At 37.2% G+C, this 21,480-nt stretch overlaps 1 protein-coding gene across 1 annotated transcript; it reads right to left on the bottom strand.

The window, feature by feature from the left end:
* Window positions 1-393: 393 nt before the first annotated feature.
* On the bottom strand, window positions 394-21,296 carry LOC124144690 (deubiquitinase DESI2-like). Its single transcript, XM_046514229.2, has 5 exons — window positions 20,867-21,296; window positions 18,024-18,096; window positions 15,786-15,879; window positions 13,051-13,192; window positions 394-11,368 (listed from the first exon to the last, which is right to left on the bottom strand). The coding sequence occupies exons 1-5, from the start codon at window positions 20,903-20,905 to the stop codon at window positions 11,180-11,182; spliced, it is 537 nt and encodes a 178-aa protein (XP_046370185.1). The 5' UTR covers window positions 20,906-21,296; the 3' UTR covers window positions 394-11,179.
* Window positions 21,297-21,480: the final 184 nt, after the last annotated feature.

Genomic DNA, 21,480 nt, shown 5'->3' with positions numbered 1-21,480 from the left:
AAAATACCCATCTGGTGAAATTGTGTATACACTGGGATTCAATAACAATTACTTGTTTTCTATGCCAATAAAAAATACTGTCAAATACTATCGTTGTGTTTCTCCCGACCCGACCCGTGAAGATCCGGGGTAAAATGGGTCTTCAGCAACCCATGCTTGCCATAAAAGGCGACTATGTTTGTGGTAAGAGGCGACTAACGGGATCGGGTGGTCAGGCTCGCTGACTTGGTTGATGCATGTCATCGATCCCAATTGCATGGATCGATGCTCATGATGTCAATCACTGGATTGTCTGATCCAGACTCGATTATTTACAGACTGCCATCATATAGCTGGAATATTGCGGTGCGGCATTAAACAACAAACAAACTTAATGTACAACAAAGGGCAGAATTGAAGTAATCTCATTTATTTTGCACTTCTCATATGACAAGGATAAGTATTGTACACACAAATGGAAGGTAAACCATCATACATTGTCATCTAGTCAGCAGAGTTCTGAATAAAACTTACATGTTTTACTGAGCAACATGGTACATATGTCACATATGTAGTATGAAGATAATATACAGATGTACTGTCAACACATGCAGTATCTACACATGACATTCTGATGGAATCACATGGCCCATACAATACTTGAGGAAAACAACATTCTTGTATGTGTTAATCAAATGCAGTCATACTTGGGTAGTACCACTAATAAACACATTATACATCATTTACATATTTACTGTGTGAACTGACATGCTAACTGTCATAAACAATGTGTTTGTACTTTTCAAATGCTAGGAATTGTCCATGCTGCAGAACTGAAAAAGACTGTAATTGCTAATGGGGTTTCTATCATCAATCTGACCGTGAACAGTAAATAAGAAACGATATGCTTTTAGATGACTTGATAAAAAAAGGTGAACAATACAAAAATCTTTGATAAATTCCATGTACAAAAGTGATGTAAATTGTTGGTAAAATTTCAACAACAAAATAAAAGAAACAAAATATAATATGCTACTCATAGATCTTCACAAAATAAATCCAACATAAGTGGACTTTAATAACACAAGCCAATGCAAAATCATAATTTTACACATTTCTTCCAGATACCTTTATGTGAATATGCAGATTTAGCAAACTATATGAATAAATTAACATCTATATGATCAAGACAAATTTAAATTACATTTGAGGTTACATAATGACCCCTGAATTAGAACTAATTATATCTCCAGAAAAAAAAAATACATATCTGATGAAAAAACACCAAGACAAAAACCAAACAAATTATGGTGATGAAGAACTTGAGAAAGTGAAAGAAACTGTATGTAAACATACTTATTCATGAATATTATTGGATTCGTCAGGAAACCAATTAACCAAACATATTCAGTTTAAAGTTTAGAATCTGTAAAGTTCAACTTATACAAAAATATGTTTATTCCTCTATCTGTAAAATAAAATGGTAATTTGAATATGACAAGTTGCCAGATGCAACTCTAGTAAAAATACATGAATATCTACAAAATGTTAAATATACACGTCACATCTGCCAATATCTTTTGTACAGATTGCTGAATTGAAAGATGTCATGGATTAATAGTCATTTCTTTTACAAACAGTATATACAATGCATAAGCTTACCTACCAAAGACAGCACAAGTGGAGCCTTGTAAACCTACACAACAGAACATGCAGGTAACGAGACTACCAAGTAAATACATTACTATGTAACAAGGTGTCGAGAATGACATTGTGGTTTGGAGATGGTAATTTATGATAGGGTTGGTGGATGGAGGAATCTGAGGTTCATCCAAAAAGAAGAGATGTTCTTGTAGAGTGTCATTGACATAGCAGCCCAAAAGCTACATGTGAATTCTTCACCGACTCTGTGGAAGTGTGAGTGAGTGAGGGAGTATGGTTTTACGCCGCATTTAGCAATATTCCAGCAATATCACGGCGGGGGACACCAGAAATGGGCTTCACACATTGTACCCATGTCGGGAATCGAACCCGGGTCTTCAGCGTGACAAGCGAACGCTTTAACCACTAGGCTACCCGACCGCCCCTACTCTGTGGAAGAAAGACTGACCTGTGTAACATCTATTTGCATTCAAATGCCTTCATTGTGTAAAGAAACTACAGCCATAAGACACTCATTGTCTATGAAAGGCATGGAATTGATCACGCAATAGGTAAAATTCAACCAAAATATTAACTATCCTATGAATGACATCTAGGAGTAGTTGGGTGTAATGCTGGTTTGAAAAAAACATTTGTTATATCACAGCCTGTCAGATTAATGTGGCAGGAAAGCCTGAAGTGATGTAGGTCATGGACGTGAATCTTACCACCCAGCACAGGCAAGATGCTCACTAAACAAGAACAGATAAGTAGGACAAATCTTAGATGCAAACCAGTGACCTTGAGATTCTGGCATGACAAAGGGTAAAAAATAGAACAGAGCCATTTCCCTGGTAATGAGTGAGTGTATTGGTTTTAAAGCTGCTTGAAAAGAAAGTAATTCTGTTACCTGGGGTACATCACAGCATGTGAGCTTATTGAGGGAGGAAACCACAAAGTGTCACATGTTGCAAACATTTACAACTCATGTGATATCATGTTGCACAGGTATGGTGCAGACAACACAAGGAGTATAATCACAGCATATTTGGGATTCAGACTTATAGTGGATGCTGGCAGGGTAGACCTTGAACTGTTTCATAGGCATTACTTAGAAGTTGACGGATATTTGTGTCTACTTTTCCTTAGACCTTGTTGTTAGGAATGAAGCAAATTAGCTGTGATACAATTGAGCACCAACAGCATCACCTTGGCAGGTACAAATAATGTTAATCCAAAGGATGGCTATTCACCATTTGTAGACAACCATGTAATAACAAGTCAAGCAACCATCAATAGTGAGCGAGTGAGTTGGGTTTAACGCCGCTTTTAACAGTTTTCCAGTTATATCATGGCGCGTCAGCTTAATGTGGGAGGAAAGCCCGAAGTGATGCAGGTCTCAGACGTTTACCACTTTGGTGAAACCCACGAGCACGGGTATGGTGTCAACCATCAATAAACATGGACACATCCCATATTGATAGCTAAAACATCTTTCAGATGAGATATACCTTTTTGAAATAAAAAGGCTGCAGTAAAATGCATCTTTTGTTTATTTTGTGTCACAAGTAAACTGACAATAAAATAGAAGGTTGCAGTAAAATGGATCTTTCTCTATTTCTCTGACACCAGTACATATTTGGACAGCTGGATCACATTGGGAGGGTACCAGAATACTCTGGGTACAGAATCTAGATCCCATCCTGTAAGAAAGTACCTGTCCCCATCACTGGTGTTGGTTACATCAATGAACAGGGTTATTCTAGGATAGATAACACTTGTATTTCACCTTTTATTCACAAGTTTTCAGAGAGCATATCACAAGTAATATTGACAGAGCAGTGGGCAAACCATCCAACCAAATGTCAGACCATTGATACTCATAAGCTGAATGATGCGAACTTTCCAGCAGTCCGTGAAATCTGCCAAAAACATGGACACTTTTGTACCAGAGATGTGTTTTTGAAACTAGGAAATAAATTTAATCCTATCAGATTTCTTTCATATTAAAACATACTTCTTCATGTAAATATACCATTGTGAAGCAGAGCCCCCATGTCACAAAGATATGATGAATCCTTATATAAATACAGTAACAGAATTTGAATTTATGGATCAAATGGCAAATGGCAACTCATTCACAAAATTATACTTATACTGTTAATGATATGCTTTCACTGAGATTTGTTACTTACATTGATAATGCTAACTTGGACTATGAAGATAACAGAACCATTAGTCTATCAACTTACATCAACTAACCAACAAAGAGATGATACCTGCACTGACTACAAATGTTCTTATAAGGACTTGGTCTTCGCCAAAAGAGACCAAGTTGGGCAAGATGGGTGATCTCCCCTGATCTGACCAAAAGACAGCAAACACTCACTCTATTTATGAATACACTGATAGATATACTACTCAAAAGAAGTTAAGGATCACCTGATTCTTTCATATTACAATAGTTAATCTCTCATGCCATGACAGATTAACATTACCAATATGAAAGAATCGGGTGATCCTTAACTTCTTTTGAGTATTATATATTCAGCAGCTACATTATCGCCTTCATGATTGCTGTCTGGTCCCTGATCACAATTAGCAATATCAACATTCACTTAAACTAAATAAAATGCTACTCAAAAGAAGGTAAAGAACACCCAGTTTTGTCATATGACTATAGTTAATGTGTGATGGCCATGATAGATTAACTATAGTCATATGAATACAACAGGCTGTTTTTAACTTGTTTTGAGTACTATATACTAATGTTTGTTTTACACATCTGATAGAGCTGATTGCTTATTTAACATGAAACAATACGGACTAATCACTAGCAATGCTGATCCGTAACATCCTGTAATACATGTAGAAATGTTAATCAAATTATTATGCTACAACTGACAGTTTCATTTGGTAAATCATGAACACTGCTGTGAAAGTTGCTAGGAAGTTTATTGTATTTGTAACAAAACTGTTCGACATTTGTTCAAGTACCAATTGGATGACATAGATATATTTCTGTGCACCTTCAAATATGATGCAGCCATTCAGCAAAGTACGCATCTTTAAAGGTTTAATTTAACTCAAAACCTAATAAGTCACAAATCTGAGGAAAGAGCATCTACACAGATACATGACACAACAGGCAGTTCCAGATGCAGACCACAAGTGTTTCTTCTTGCAACCAAATGTATGCATTTCAAGACACAGATATATGTGATTATTGCCTTATTGTCCTATTAAAGTCATTAACATCCTTCGTGTATTGTACTTCTCCATGTGCAACATGCTTACATACAGTAAAAACAGTCATCAAACCAGGTCATGCTGATGCCATTGCTCTGATCGGTTCGTTTCTTGTTAATGCCATATTCAGCAATATTCCAGCAATGGCAGCAGCCCATAAAAAAATGAAAAATGGACCAGACAAACCAGTGATTGATATTATAAGCAATGACCCACACCTTCGGGGCATGATGACACATTATCAATCAAGTCACTGAGCCTGACCACCCGATCTATGAACTTGCCTTTTATGGCCAGCATTGGTTGCTGGGGACCCATTCTAACCCGGAATCCTCATGGAGTCTGAACTGACATCAATCAAACCATTTTTCTTTGAAGGTGATGATGCTTGACATTGTGATTTGATACAAAGATTGTCCTTTAATAACTAATGGTGCAACTCTTCAAGGCAAGAGTTTCTTATTGCATAGTTAGAATCTTCCAGTCTGATTGTATTACCACTGAATCAAATGGCTATCAATGCATCTTCCTACACACTAGTCTCTGGGTCTGGAACCTCTTCCATTTCATGGCTGACATGAGAGGCTAATTATGATGATACCAGACTGTTATAGAAAGAAGAAACTAAAACAATTCAAAAACACACATTCAACACTGTACAGGTTGTAGGGTCGCTGAGCCATGCTGCTGATCTTTGTGCAAGACACAAATTATGCCTTCAAATGTTTTAGTCATCCACAAGGACCAGCGTCCTATTACCGGTACACCAAACAGTACCTGCACTATGACCTCCAATACCCATACACTTTGAAAAGAATACTTCATGAATACTTCATGAACCTAACCATAGCGCTAAGGCCAAACTCCTGGTCTTTCGGTTTACGGATTCTGCTGAGCGGAGACAAAAGTCACATTTAAAAACAGAAATAATGCAAGTCTGTTTCGATTTGCTCGCCAACTCCATCTTTAATGGATAAAAGGATATCCATACAAAAATCGAAAAACATATTTTCGCAACTTTTAATCTTTTAAATGATAATTGATCAAGATTCTGGACACAGTAAAGGAAAACACTTTTGAAAGGATACTTCAGATTATTTTTTTGTTCTGAATAAGTTGCTATATTTGCAGTGATAGTTAAGCTTGTCCCATTGTTGCTGTATTGTAACCTTTTGTCTTGCAGTTTAAGATATTGTAGGCACCATTTTTTCTGTGGATAACACCGAAGTTCACATTAATTAATGATTTGATTATTATTGCTTTACTTTTATTATATTTAGCATCAGCTGAATCCGTAAAAGAATCAAGAAAAAAAGCCTTGCCTTATAAATATATATATATGTATATATATATATATATATATATATTTATTTGAGGTTCAGTTTGAAGTTGACGATGGTGGAAACTCATCTCCAGGTATTTGTATTTGTGTTCCTGCATTGAACTGATACTCAGTACGTGTAGAACATCACAAATATAGTGTGTATGTACACAAAAAACAACAACATTCTTTTATACATGAAATTTTGGAATATTGACTAAACCATGTACAGTTGCTACCACTGTGTTGACAATAACATGTCTCCCCCATACATAGGCTTCTACTGTGTGAAACAATCAACAGAATAGATATAACAGACAATTAAAAGAAATATCAATCAAAAGACACAGTTGTTAGCTAAAGTGATTAAATACTTGAAGCAGCCATCAACAAATAAACAGGCTAAAAATGAATTTATACACATCACATTGATAAAAATCACAATTTCTCATAGAGACTAAAATATCCATGAGGATGATGAGGCTTGCACTAAAACCAATAACAGGTTGGTAGTAAAATCACAAACAAAGACTGGCAATATTTAAATTACGTGGATAAAACATAGAAATGACAATGTCACAAATATTGTTTCACTTTTCTCATAAATGTTAGAATAAGAAGGTTATTCTTTAGAAGTTTTGAGCAATGAGAAAGACATCCTCGATTATCCAGGGCATTATACGTCCAGTTTTTTATCCTACATACCCTGACCCATTCGGTACCTTGACTTCGCTTTCAGCCCAATTCGAGTAGTTATCCAATCAAATTACTCTCTTGCATGAAAGAAATTCTTTGCTTAGTTAGAGATGGGAGCAATGGAGATGGTGACGTCACTTCCGAAACAAAGCTATGGTGGAGAATGAGTCCAGGACATTTATCAATATAGAATGGAGAAACTATACACTGGACAATCAAGGATGTGACAAAGAATATATCTTATAAACAGTTATCTTGTTCTTCATACAATTATTTAAAAGGATATCTATGAAATCTCGGAGTATTTGCATGAGTATTATTCCTATAAGGTAGGGTACCTCAATGTTGCTTACCATAAATAATATTGATCCCTTGGGAAATTAATTTCTGATATGTGGCCTATGATCTTCCATTCTCATTTAAATCAGATCTTTACTCTGATGATACCTTTCTCTGTGAAAATCTGAGAACACCAGCTTGTATCTGGTGAATTTCTATTCAGACAAGTATCTCCGATTTCTGCATCTTGAAAATGATTTAATATTTAACACATCTTGTCATTTGTGATTGTCATGGTGTCAACACCCGAAAGATTATTTTCAATGTTATATTTGTGTTTTTGTGACACTCTTCTTTTGCAGAGATCCAAATTTCCAAATCAAAGGGGTAAGAAAGCCGATATCTTATTGGCACAAGAACCCATGCATCCTTCATTTTGCTCAGGTAGACAAGTTAGCTCAGGCTTCACCTGACACGACCTCTTATGCTGGTGTCCTCAGTTCTTTATGCAGATAGACATCATATCGGATTTATATGAAATTGGTCTTGACAGAAGGGTTGTTAAAAAATTAATCAATCAGTACATGCGCATAATCTATATTGTGTTCAGACTTAAGCATGAGAGTCAAAGGGTTCTTCCTTATCACAACCCTGATATAAAAACTTCATTATATAGGTGCCCCCTCCATCCACCACATCCCCCCCCCCAAAAAGATTCAAACACTACTGCAGTCAAATTCAGATAATAACATTTTCAAGTTATGAGATAATAAAGAGAGAATTCAAATGCAACATTCTTAAATGTCCTTACTCAGACAAGAGGAGGTTGTTATAAGCACATGAAGATTTCCCGTAATGGCAGAGTCTACAACAAGTAGACTGTCTCTACTACAGTGTTACAGTGTGGACCTGATGTGTATTGTCAATGTGATTATTCATTTCAGTTGAATGATATCATGTCCATCATAACCATCAAAAACAAATTCACACACTTCTAAAACAGATTGTTTGATACAATCGCAATCATAATTTCTATACAAAATTTCTATAAAAACGAAAGTATTGCTGGGCCTCCAGGGTGCTTATGACTAGGTCACGGGAATGATGGGAACTCATTGTTTTGATGATGTTATTTTCTAAAAAGATTATGGTAGATGCAACAGACTCATAAAGCAAAAAAAAAAATCAAGATATCAGATTCTTATGTTTCTCCCTTCTGTAAGTATCAAATATAATCAAAACCCTTCGGAGGATATTGCAGAGCTTGATGTCTTTGGTGTTCACTCACAACATGGCTTAATGTCACTATAATCTCAATTCACAGGGATGATATATTGATAATCATAACCCATGTACTGAAAAGCCAAAAAATGCTTCAGATCAGATGGTTATTTAAAACATGCCTGATGAACATGGTGAACAAAATTCTTATTAGGATTATCAAAATATTTGGTTTTGGGAATTGAAGTCCTGCCTATTAGTTTTATGACTGATAATAAGGCTGGGACGAGTCAGAATTCACTACCCGGGTAGTGCGGTACCCAGCCCCCTACTACCCGACACCAACCGGGTACCCGCTGTAGGTCTCAAGAGATGGGTACAAAATGTCCAATTGGGAAAGGTTTGACCAGATCCCGGGCAAAAAGTATTTAAGTACACTATTAAATTATCTGGTCATGCATACACTAAAGTTGACTGAAGCTTTATCTTTTTTCAAACATATAAAAGTCAGAACTAATGCGTGCGTAGTCAGAAAGAGATGTGAACATTGGTGACTTGCAGTGTAACCATGGGTCCGGGTATTCCTGTAGGTACCCAGGTCCTACTCAGTACCCAAATTACCCATCCCAACCCTGAATAAGCATGATAAATTTAACAAAAGTTGTATTTTTTCTGGCCTCAATATGCCATTATGGAAGCCAAAAACTAGATAGTTAGATACAGGCAAGTTTACTCTACACTGGCTTTTGAGTTTGAAAAGCACTTGGTGAACTTAGAAATCCTGGTGACCTGGTCATTTCAGAAAAGAACTTCATATTTACAGTTGAGAACAACTAGGAATTATGAATTATCTGTCCTAAGTGAATTCATTTTGTAAGTCTTGAGTTCTGGGGCACTTTCACCATTGTTTCACGAGTTGCAAGGAAATGGAGACATCAGGGCCCACTTGCACAAAACGATCTTAGCGCTAAGATGATCGTAACTCCCATACTTTAACATAGGCTTACGATAGTCGTAGCGCTAAGATCACTTTGTGCAAGTGGGACCAGCTCTTGTTGCAATAACAGCATATAAAAACCTCTAGGAAACATCTTCAATTATATGCAACAGTGTGTTTACATGTCGACATGTCGTTATGGCTGCTATCACAAACAATAAAAACAATTGGTGTCAACTAGCCCATCAGCATGAAGCCAAAAATATGATCCTCAGTAAGAATCACTGAAAATAAATGCATCGATGTAACATCATGATTCCTATGTAATCTTTGACTGACTCTGAGCCCTGAAGTTGGTCGATCCTACACATATTATCAGTAGTGTTCAAGGAGGTACTACAGGTACATGTGTTTAAACAAACGTGGTGATATGTAGCAACTTAAAGCAACATTGCATGTTAAAACATGAAGTTTGAGACATTCTTCACTCCTACATAAACATACGAACATTCATGGCGGAACCGGAAGCCCCATGAAAACCATACAGTAACGTCACCATTCAATGGCGACGTTATCTTGGCATCCTGGATGACTAGGTATAATCTCAAAGCAGGAAGCAAAAGCCTATGTGCCATATACTGTGTAACATTTGACATGGTATGGATTGTCTCCCCTTACTTACGGTGAGACTGGCATCACTGAATCATACACCAGTGCCGACCATGTCAGATATGTCACAGTGATGGGGATACTTATCAAAGCATGCACATACTTTACACCTGACTACAAGCAATGTAAGTGCTTGGACTCAGCAGGAAGCAGGAAGGAAATGCTTATTGCTATGTCGGTTGAAATAGACGTCAATGGTGAAGCTAGCAGAGGCAATTCAGTACTGTGGTGCTGTGACAAGCAACTTTTGGCAAAGTGGTTGTGTTTTAATATTATCTGTGTTTTCAAATGGTAAAATATTTACATACTGTACACTTTATAGTAATGATAAGCCAAGCAGCTGGGAAGACATTGGCCAAACAACACTATGTATCTGGTACATAATACCATATTAAAGATATCTCCTCTCAGCCATCTTTCATCAAACTTTTCAGTCACAAAAACTATGAGCCATTTTTATGTTATCAAACGAACAAGTTTTAGAATTATAAAATAAAAACATTCAAAACTAAATTCAATGACTCATGGTAAATTAAAATCATACCACCGATCTAATTATTTCACAACAGTATGTAAACATTTACCTTTGACTCATCAAAGTTAAACTAATGATCAAAAACTGGCTTCGTAGAATAACATTTGATATTACAAGATTAATAAACTTCAATAACACTGGCACTTTAAATAAGTAACTGATCGAAATGTAACATTTAAAATCAACAGAATTTAACAGCATCCAAAAACAATACCATGTTGAAAAGGAAACAAACCCTTTGCTATAGGTAATGGATGATAATTTCAAAAGCTTCACATTAGCGTTGTGAACGCACTTGCAAAAAACAACCCCAATACAAGTATGTGACCATCACTGTACAATAATACCATTCATCAGCAACAGTCACAGTATTAAGACTGCTTTCAGCATGCTGTCCACAACCCACATTTCAACCTACCCAGATTCTTTTCACCTTTGCTTTAATGCATGTGCATGCACAAGCACCATGACAGTACCTGAAGTATATTTTTTCTTGCATTGATCCCTGATGATAATACTTGATCGTGGCCTTGAAAGGCCATGTAAAGTATCTACATGCTCCGACTTGTAAATAAGGCACAGAAGGCAAATGCAGTTTCAGACCATTCTGGTAATATCAGACATGACCAGTGAGAAGCTGCCCATTTGCGTATCACCTCCGCATGGCTGAGGATTGTTGGGAGGCATTCCTTTGTTCCTCTTCAGTGGGTTCGGGTATGACAGCCTGGAGAGCTGCTGGCGTTAGCCACTCCTTTGGTATTGCTTTCTCGATGAAGGGAATACAAGAGCTCATATATGCTAGCCTGTTGACCCAACTGGGCAGTTCCTTTCCACAAATGATCTGAAACAAGGATCTTTTGATTGTATGAAACTTGACAAGCATGAAGACAGTGGGGTGAAACAAATGATCAAACTGTTGCATGATGCATTATTTTATGCCACATGTGATATGGTGATAGGAAATATAAACCATAAAATACTACGTTGTTCTACGTACCACTAAAAACCCTAGTCAGAACTTTACAAATAATGTTAATTCACAATTTACGCAATGATTAACACTATTTGAAGAGGCATACATGAATCTATGAATGTAGAAACTGTTTGTAACAAATTATAATCAGTACTCAAAACTTCAAACTCCCTACCTGCAATTTTCATATGCAGTGTTCAAATCACTATAAACTTACTAAAGAATCAATGCTAACTTACCAAATGAAAATATTTTAGAACTACTTTGCATTGTTTGTTTGTTGTTTAACGCCGCACTCGTCAATATTCCAGCTATATGACGGCGGTCTGTAAATAATCGAGTCTGGCCAGACAATCCAGTGATTGACATCATGAGTATCAATCCACGAAATTGGGATAGGATGACATGCTTCAACCAAGTCGACGAGCCTGATGACCCAATGCCATTAGTCGCCTCTTATAAAAAGCATAGTCGCTTTTTACGGCAAGCATGGGTTGCTGAAGACCTATTCTATCCCGAATCTTCATGTGTATTTTTATAAAAGGGTGTTTGTTTACATACAAAAACATGCATCTCCATCCCTACCATTTCATGAATGTAATTATGAGCAGCAGCAAATGATTGAACACCTAGTAAAACATAACAAGTACTGTCATGGCCAAATTTTAATGGCAGTTGACAGCAGCAAGTAGGGCTTTCCAGATGGAATTAGGGTTATCTGCCCTTAGTTGTATGAGTGAGTGAGTATGGTTTTACGCTGCTTTTAGCAATATTCCAGCAATATCACGGTGGGAGATACCAGAAATGGGCCTCATACATTGTACCTATGTCGAGAATTGAACCCGGGTCTTCAGCGTGACGAGCGAACGCTTTAACCACTAGGCTACCCGACCGCCCCCTCAGTTGTATGAACATGGCAGGCTTGATCATTCAAGAAGTTTCTGGATGGGACAGTTTCTAGAAGGCAGTATATAAGAGTGAGGACACTTATCTGACCATTTGTATTGACTTTTTGATTGTAAACATAAAACTGTGTGTTTAAATATACTTTACTGATAATTCATTGATCTTGTGTGGTCTTTTACTGATCTCACATTTGTGTGTGAACTGATTTCTGGGTTAACCTCTGCCTTTCAATTTGGAAATCACCTCGTAACAGTATCAGGAACCATTTTGAGTTTACACCATCAGTTGTCATCACACATGCCCAATGGAGTACAACTTTGAAACAACTCTGGCTATGTTAACAACAGATTCTGGTTCAATAACATCACTTCAACTTTGAAGAGAAGGTCCCATGCCTCCAGCTTCTTAAATAACAATGTTATAAGCACTTCTGGTTCAATAACATCACTTCTGGTTAGGGAGTACAAGTTTAAAATGGAATGTCTCAATGCCTCTAGAAAAGAAAGTTACAAGCACTTTGGGTTTTAATGACCATGACCTTTAATGTCAGCCATGTATAAAAAGTTTCATAAATGCTGATCATGCTGATAATTAGAGCAGAGGACTACACAGAAAAGATAGTTAGGGTGGATTCCAATACAAACCTGTGTAAGAGACTGAGTAAAATGATTGCAGTTTTTATTGAGTAAGTGATACTGGTCCCCACGGAACTCCTTCCCCAGCTGTTCTACTAACTTCCTGATTTCATCAGCTGTGAAGTCAGTATATCCTAAAACAATGGATTCCCTGGAAAAGAAAATTGAAAATTTTATTGTAAATTGTATATTTATATACTTATTAAATCTCAAAATATGCATCTCTGCTTTCTTCTTCGATCCTATGTGGAAATGTGCTTGTGGTCACGCATTGTACTCCCACGCAAAGGGACTTATACGACCTAAACACGTGATTAACCCTGCCATATCATTCTGTTTTATCAGAACTAACAGTAGCTGTGATGCAGGGATGGTTGGGAGGGCATATAACAGGTGAGATAGTATATAAAGATACAATTTACAATAAAATCCTATATAAATATACAATTTACAATAAAATCCTATCTCACGCTATGCATTTATCCCATGGTTGAATACAACCATGAGATGTCAACGAGGAAGCTGGTGCTAAACAGTGAATTTAATAACACATCTAAAACACTGCCTGGTGTCTTGAAGGCAACAACTCATGAGCCGGAACAAACACCAAGGCTGGTGATATGATCCTGATATATTAGTCGGATGAAACAGCATGAAATCGGGTATAACATGCGGAACATGTTTTCACGTATGACATCATTACTTGAAGGAGTGCGTATCTGTAAAGAACGATCGAGACAGTGTATGACTTTTAATCAGCGGAAGAGCGGACAGGCACTTTATTAGATTTCTTGGGTTTCTTTATAGCAGACAGTTTCGCCTTGTCAGAATCCCGCGAATTTGATCTCCTGTCAGTTTCACGTCTGTGGCATTTCCGTCTGTGGCATTGTGAAGGATTCCTCCATCATGTAGTCACACTCAGAACATCGCATGGAAAGACTGAATTGTACCCAGCAGTTACACCAAGTCTCATTAGGGTCAGAGGCAGAAAAAAGTTGTACTGCCCTCCTGACAGACAGGGTGAGGAGTACAGTCTTTGCTCATTATCCTAAAATTGTTGTATATTCAGGGTGATATAGAGGAAAACTTGTTAAAAAAAATGCAAATCACTGTATTCTCTAAATATTTACATACACGTCTCCACTGAGTGGCGATGAGAAAGAGAATGATATGGCAGAGTTTATCAGTGTACAGTTAAGTTATTTATAATAGGTTGTGTAGGTCCCTATGTACGGGAGTACAGTGCTTTACCTAATTGTTGTAGTGTGAGATAGGATTAAAAAATATTCAATATCATTAATAAAGCTTGACTAGTGTTGACATTGATCTGAATACAGTGTGGTCAATTGCTACAGGATTTGAAATTAACATAGGGCCACAAGTCAAGTAGAAATCATGAAGGATTTCCTATTATCCCCCGCTTCACTTTGTGGGGGGAGATAATCTAGCATCAGGCACTTATTATGCTTATAAATCAGAAATTCATCTTAACTTCATAGATATACCAGCCCAAAAAATACTTGAGGCAGAAAAGGGTGATTATGAGAGCCAAATGTAAGTAAATTAATATGAGTTTGGTTTGTTTGACGTAATGTGCCACAATCAGCAATATTCAAGCAATATCACAACACTTACAAACATCTGGAAGATATAATCCAGGGATTGATATTTTGAGCAAAGTCCAATCTAATTAAAATCAGATCTTAGTTCTCGCTACCGCTAAACAAAGATCTGAGGACATCCCATTAGGGGTCACGTCAGAACGACCTTTCATCCGACCAATCAGACCGTCGCTTACACATGCTTACCAGATTATGAAAGTGACAGTTTGAATGTGATTTCTGATCATGCAATCTCGAAAACTTAAACACGGGGTTTTCCGAATGATATTTACGGGCTTAACGACTGAATCCATACAATCTAGACCATCTATTAGCCATTCCAGAATGTTCTTTTGTTCAGGTTTCAAATTTTTAATCGAGAATTTGTCAAAATATGTTTCGAAGCGTAGTCGCCAATTTGAAATTAGTGCCGTAAAACACGAGAAAGCTGCCTTCTGATTGGCTAATGTCGACTTCTTGATCTGATTTTAATGAGATTGGAGCAAAGTCCCATACTGTAAGAGTATGATGACATACAATTAACCAAGTCAGTGATCCTCTTACCCACAATCTGAACAGAGTCATGTCACATATACAGAATTCTTGCATCAGGAAATCCTTTAAATGTTTCAGACTGCAGTGGAAATAATTACCATAATTACTAGTATTACCAGTGATTACAGACCCATTTTTACCATGGTTATGAACCTATCAAATCATATCTACGTTTTGACAAATTAAGCAACATAAGCCAGTTTTATCATGTCCAAAATAAATTATACATAGGGCTAAAAAAAATAATAGTCTTTGTGCTCAGGCACCGTCTGCATCATCATATAGCCTGTCGCACGTTTTGTTTTTATTTCTATTTTTTTTTAAATATAAAAAATTTAATACTTAAACACAATGCAGGCAAAAAAATTGAAAATGGAACCAAAAACGAAACATGCAATGAATTTTATGATGATGTGGGCAGTGCCTGAGAACCAAGACTGTTATTTCTTTTAGCTTAGGTTTCTACAAATTTATGAACCCTCTATTCATGTTCACATAGTTAAGCAATATCACGATAACAGTTACTTTGAGGAACAAAAAGGATAAAGTAAGGAGTGTAATAGTCTAATAACAAAATATATATCTCACTTGAACTTGAACTGTTCCCCCAGGTCATCAGCATCCTTTGGAGCGATTTCAAACACACCAGAAAATGGAAACGGATGTCCTCCATATGCATATTCTGAAATAAGGAAATAATATTCAGCACAGCATCAAACGTACTGTTACAAAAACACCACAGTTGCTATGTAAAACAGAACATGTAGAAAGCTGATCTGAATCAGGGATGTAGCAGTCTGATACATCCTGATATGGAAACATGACTCTGAATGGTTTCACTTTCTCTTTCCACAGAAATGTCCCTGAAAGAAGTGTCACTGATGTTAGAAGAAAAGAATATAGTCATACAACAAATAATTTGAGTAAGCATGTGAGTGTTTAACGCCGGTGTGAACATGTTGCACAGTATTTCATTTATATCATGGCATGTCAGTTGAAGCATGGACATTGTTGAAGTTATGCACTTCTTAGGCAATTACCATTTTGGTGAAACTCAAGATCATAGGTATGGTGCACACAAACCAAGAATCAGGATGAATCTGACTTGAACCCATGATCAAAGGTTTCCGGCTTGTTTTAGGAATGCAACTCTGTGCGACTAGGCCACCAATGCCCAACATGAATAAGACAATATCTCAGAACTGGTTCAGATGCCCATGGGACTAGGGGCATTAGTCCCTGAAAACAACTAATGACCCTCTGATTATGGGCAATATTGGTCCCTTGGTCCTATATTTCGTACACCTGGCCCATAAATTTTCTAATCTCATTACCATGATCAAAATCAGATCTCTTACTCCAATAGGATACTTCTCTGCATGAAGATTCCTGCATGAATCCTCTGCATGAGGATACTTCCTCAAGAGGTTCTAAATTCTCAGTACGAGTGAGCGAAGCATAAGGTAAGCATATCTGATTTTAGTATCACAAAATCAAATATACAACTGTAATCTCATTCAAACCAGATCTTGGTTCTCGCTACCGCTTAACAAAGACCACAGGACATCCATATATGTGTCGCATCACAACGACCTTTCACCTCACCAATCAGAGCATCGCTTACCAGAAAAGGGAACTGACAGTGTTTTCTAATCATCCAACCTCACAAAGGTTAACACACGGTATTCCGAACAACTATTACAGGCTGTACACCAAATTCCGTCAAATTCATCGTCTATCTCTCACTTCAGTGGGAGACTTTCCATTGCCAATGGGAAGTACTGCCGTCCAATCTCGGCCATCTATTAGCTAACCAAGAGTTTTATTTTGTTTATTTCTCAAAATATTTTTTAAAGCGTTGTCTGGAATGCAAGTCGTCAGTTTCAAACTAGTGCCGTAAAGCTCGAGAAAGCGGCTCTCTGACTGGCTAATATCATGAATATCAACTGCTTGTTAGTCACTGGTTGGTCAAAGTTTGCGAAAGGTCATTCTGATGTGACCTGTAATGGGATAGTCTCAGATCTTTGTGCAATGGTAGGGGGCACTAAGATATGTATTTATTGAGACTGATATAAGTGGAGAGTTCCGAATGCTGTGGATATATTATACAATGTGTCTTTTGTGAATGCGATTGCATCTGCACCCAAAAGGGCATACAAGGAAGGGTATGCTGGGGTTATGTTGTGTGTTTCATCTGCTAATAACAAAATTTCCGAATTGATTTGTTCAAGAAATGAAGCCAAATCATTTAAGAAAGTGAATTGATTTGATTGTGGCTCAAGAACCCACACACCCTTCATTTAGATTGGGAGGTCAAAGTTCATGGAACCTTCAATGGAGGTGTTGCAGATCTTGATGCAGAGAGGAATCATATCGGATTAAAAGATCTCATTTTAATGAGATTAACAATTTTACAAGGAAATTGTACACCGGATTCTAAATCTTCAAATTTATTTAAAATCTCCAAATATATCAATATGTTCTATGTGCCATGGTAATGCTCAAATCCACATCTCACAACTAACTACATGGTTACTTGGTGCACTAGAACACTTTATATCTAAATACATCTCTGTCTGTACATTTGTTTAACACTGCAATCAGCAATAGTTCCAGCTTTATCACTGCTGCCTGTAGACAATCTAGTCTGGACCAGTGGTTGGGGTGAGGGCATGATCAACTTCCATTCGCTATGGTACAATGACACAAGTCACAGAGCCTGACCATGCAATCCCCATTTTAGTCAGCTCTTACTACTCTGTACAAGCATAAGTTCCCTGAGACTTGGAATCAGCACAGAGTGAATCACCTCCTGAATATTCTCACCTGTCCCATATACCTCTATGCCTGAATGGAAGACGCCGATGCCTAGTGATGATGTGTACTCATTGATCCAGTACTGCAAATGAAATTGAAAGGAACTGAAATTAGTAAACCACATGCTGGTAGGGTTAATAGACATTAGGGCTGGGACTGGTAACTCGGGTGCCCGGGTCGGGTGGGTACTGAGTAGGACCCGGGTACCCACATGACTACCCGGACCCGTGGTTAGTCACGTGATATATTGTTTAATGACAAAAATTATCTAGAACTCTATGGCTACACTTCAAGTCACTAATGTTCGCATTTCTTTCTGACTTTGCACCCATTCCTTCTGATTTTTCATATGGTTGAATGAAGATATAACTTAATTCAACGTCAGTATATGAATGACCAGATTGTTTAATACGTGTATCTAAATCATTTTGCCAGGGCTAGGCTAAATATGTTCCCAATCGGACATTTTGAGACATCTCCTGAGACCTAGGGTGGGTACCCGGGTAGGGTCGGGTAATAGGGGGGTGGGTACCCGGGTAGAAAATTTGGACTCGTCCCAGCCCTAATAGACATAACGCTGCAGTCAGCAATATTCAAGTTGTATCACGCACCCACTATTGCAACAGCCATTAAATAATGAGGCCCAGGCCGGACAAACCCAGGGATAAAAACTAACTGTTAAAGTCTACTAGTTCTTATAACATATAGCAAAACCCTTAAAAATGGCAAATTTCTTCTACTCCTTTGATACCTTAACTATTAGTGCAAGGACTATAGAACTAGTGCCAATTTCTAATATTGCAAACAAGTTGTTGATATTATGTGCAAATAGTTACTCGATAAATCGCAGAGAACAATGAAGACTGAAGGGTGGTTTAGTTCACGATAAAACACTGTTCTATCATGACGTCATTTCTGGTGATTCGAACAAGTGCTCAGAACGTGATGACGTTGGAAATAGGACAACGTTATTTTTGAGAGGGAAAGTGTAAAGTGAAGTGTTCCCCATAGATGTAGCTGAACAACATAGATAAATGCAATGGCCGAACGATCGCTTCCAAAATTGAGAGAGATATGACAATCGGTATTGGGAGAAAGGTTTCAGATAATCAACGTGAAAATTGTGAAGAACTGTTCATAAAATGGACTTTTCCGACATTGAAACAGTCAGATACTATTCAGGGAGTTATCATTATTTAAATAGGGGTAAATATATTTAAAGCTTGTACTTTTCACTAACATCCTTAACATTGCTTAAAGGGTCTGTACATAATGTTGATATCTCATGTATGCAATAAACGACGAGTGGGAGTTGTTTATCATACAATAAAACACTGAAGGGAGAATAAACAATGAACGATAAACAACTCCCACTCGTCATTTATTTCTTAAATAACATTAGCCATGTTAACATTTTATGACCATTTATGTATTTCTAAAACCTTATTTCCTGTTTTGAACAAGAATCTGTTGTAGAAATTAACATGAAAAGCTAATCAAGCTAATGACTGAGAAATAATAACATTTAAGAAAACAATTAAACACTGACTGAAAGTCCATTTGATACCTTTAACAAATCATCAATACTTCTTGGTTTTGAGTACACTATGTTCCTCCATCAACATGAACACATATGCTACAATGCTGGTTTCAAGTTCACCACAAGAAATAGACGCTATGAACATGTGTCTATAGCCAGCTTTACCTTTTTAACCTGCTCTGAAATATTTGTAGCAAAGAAGTTTTCACACGATTTGACGTAAATATGCGTATAGCGATATGTATCTTATCATATGTATCGTGATATGTATTGTATCCTGACCTTTCTGTATCATTTCACCCTTAGAACTTGGTGCCAACCGTACCATTGCCTGTCTTTAAAGCAATGTGTAGAGCTGACAGTCAGAAGGTTATGACAAATGCTTCACACTTCAACCATGTGTCAAGTGAAACACATTGCTAGTTGGGGCCATACTAGCTGAATGCACATTGGTCCTAGCTCCTTATGGCTTCCCTCTCACTTGAACCAGGCCCATCTTAAAACGCTTGTTAGAAATCGTGACTTCACCACGCCTTATGTATTCAAGGGTGACTGAGGAATATAGTGCACACCATCCCCTGGAGCATTAACATGATTCATAAATTTGAACATTTGGTAAACATGTTTAGACCAGCTGGCTTATTAACATGGACCATTGCTGATAATCTCATCCATACTGTGAAACAGACTGTTTGGGGGAATAAATCAAGGTTACGAAAGTCATGTATGAAAGTACCTACCACACCCAATCAACATGATCAATGGGGCAGGATTAAGAAATAATCCTCTTGGTAAATTGATTCACAATTTATCAGGAATTCTGTTCAATGATTTTAAATAAAAGCACAATTAGACAAGCAATCAAGTTGTACTTCAACTACAACTTGTAGTTGTAGGTATGTGTGTGCTTAGGTATTCTGATTTTGGCTAGGGTACATTTCTGTATACATGAACGTACCTGGTATACATATCTGTAGTACCCATGCCGACAATGACCCCTTCAGCCATATTAAAGGTGGCAGTTCATATAATAAAATTTGGGGTCATTTTCTCTACAATCTTATAAAACTTATAGAACCTATGTATGCATATACAATATAAGGTAACTTATATACATGTATCAGGATATGTATGCGAAAACATGATTGCTCCCCTCACCATTGCTTTCATGTCGAATTGCAATGCTTCTATGAATGAATGTAATTCCATGAAATATGAGGTTTCAAATGGGAGAATTTATGTAACATATATATTCTGAAATGAACACATCTATTCATGCAGAAATATTTCATTACAGAGAAATAATACTTACCATATCATACACATTCACAACAACTGGCTCTTGCGCCATAGCAGTACACACAACTGTTGGTTGGAAAGCCAGTTAGACGCTTTTGCATTTAATCAATTGGAAGAAACGTGTGGTAAGGTCACACACAAAGCCTAGGTGTGTACATAAACTGCAAAAGTTCATGCACATACAGTTGGACAAATGGTCCCGGCCAAGTGAGGTCACACCAATGAAGCTGGAGATGATCTGTCAAAACCAGACGGCACCTCCGATATCCTTTCCCAGTTTCAATCAGCTGATTGGGTTATCAGCATAACTATATCCTTCTTGACAATAATATACCCTAAAAATGATACATATCTGTCAAAACGTCAAAAATAAGAGTGACATGGATGAGTAATATTGGTGAACAATAAAAAAGGGAGAAATGTTCTACTGTGGGAGTTGTACAGGAAAGTGTATTACGTCATTTCCAGCAACTGAGTAATCATACTATTTTCCCAACAACTATTTCCAAAGTCGTAGATTAATGTTCAATAAATATGCCTTGTGTTTTACAATCTATTTAAATTATATTTGAGAAAATCGAGTAAGCATGTAAATAAATAGTTATGTTTGTACAATATTCACACCAT

Source organism: Haliotis rufescens, unplaced genomic scaffold (genome assembly GCF_023055435.1).
Source record: "Haliotis rufescens isolate VD_foot unplaced genomic scaffold, xgHalRufe1.0.p SCAF_3, whole genome shotgun sequence".
NCBI classification, from domain to species: domain Eukaryota; kingdom Metazoa; phylum Mollusca; class Gastropoda; order Lepetellida; family Haliotidae; genus Haliotis; species Haliotis rufescens.
This window is presented reverse-complemented; position numbering and strand designations above follow the sequence as displayed.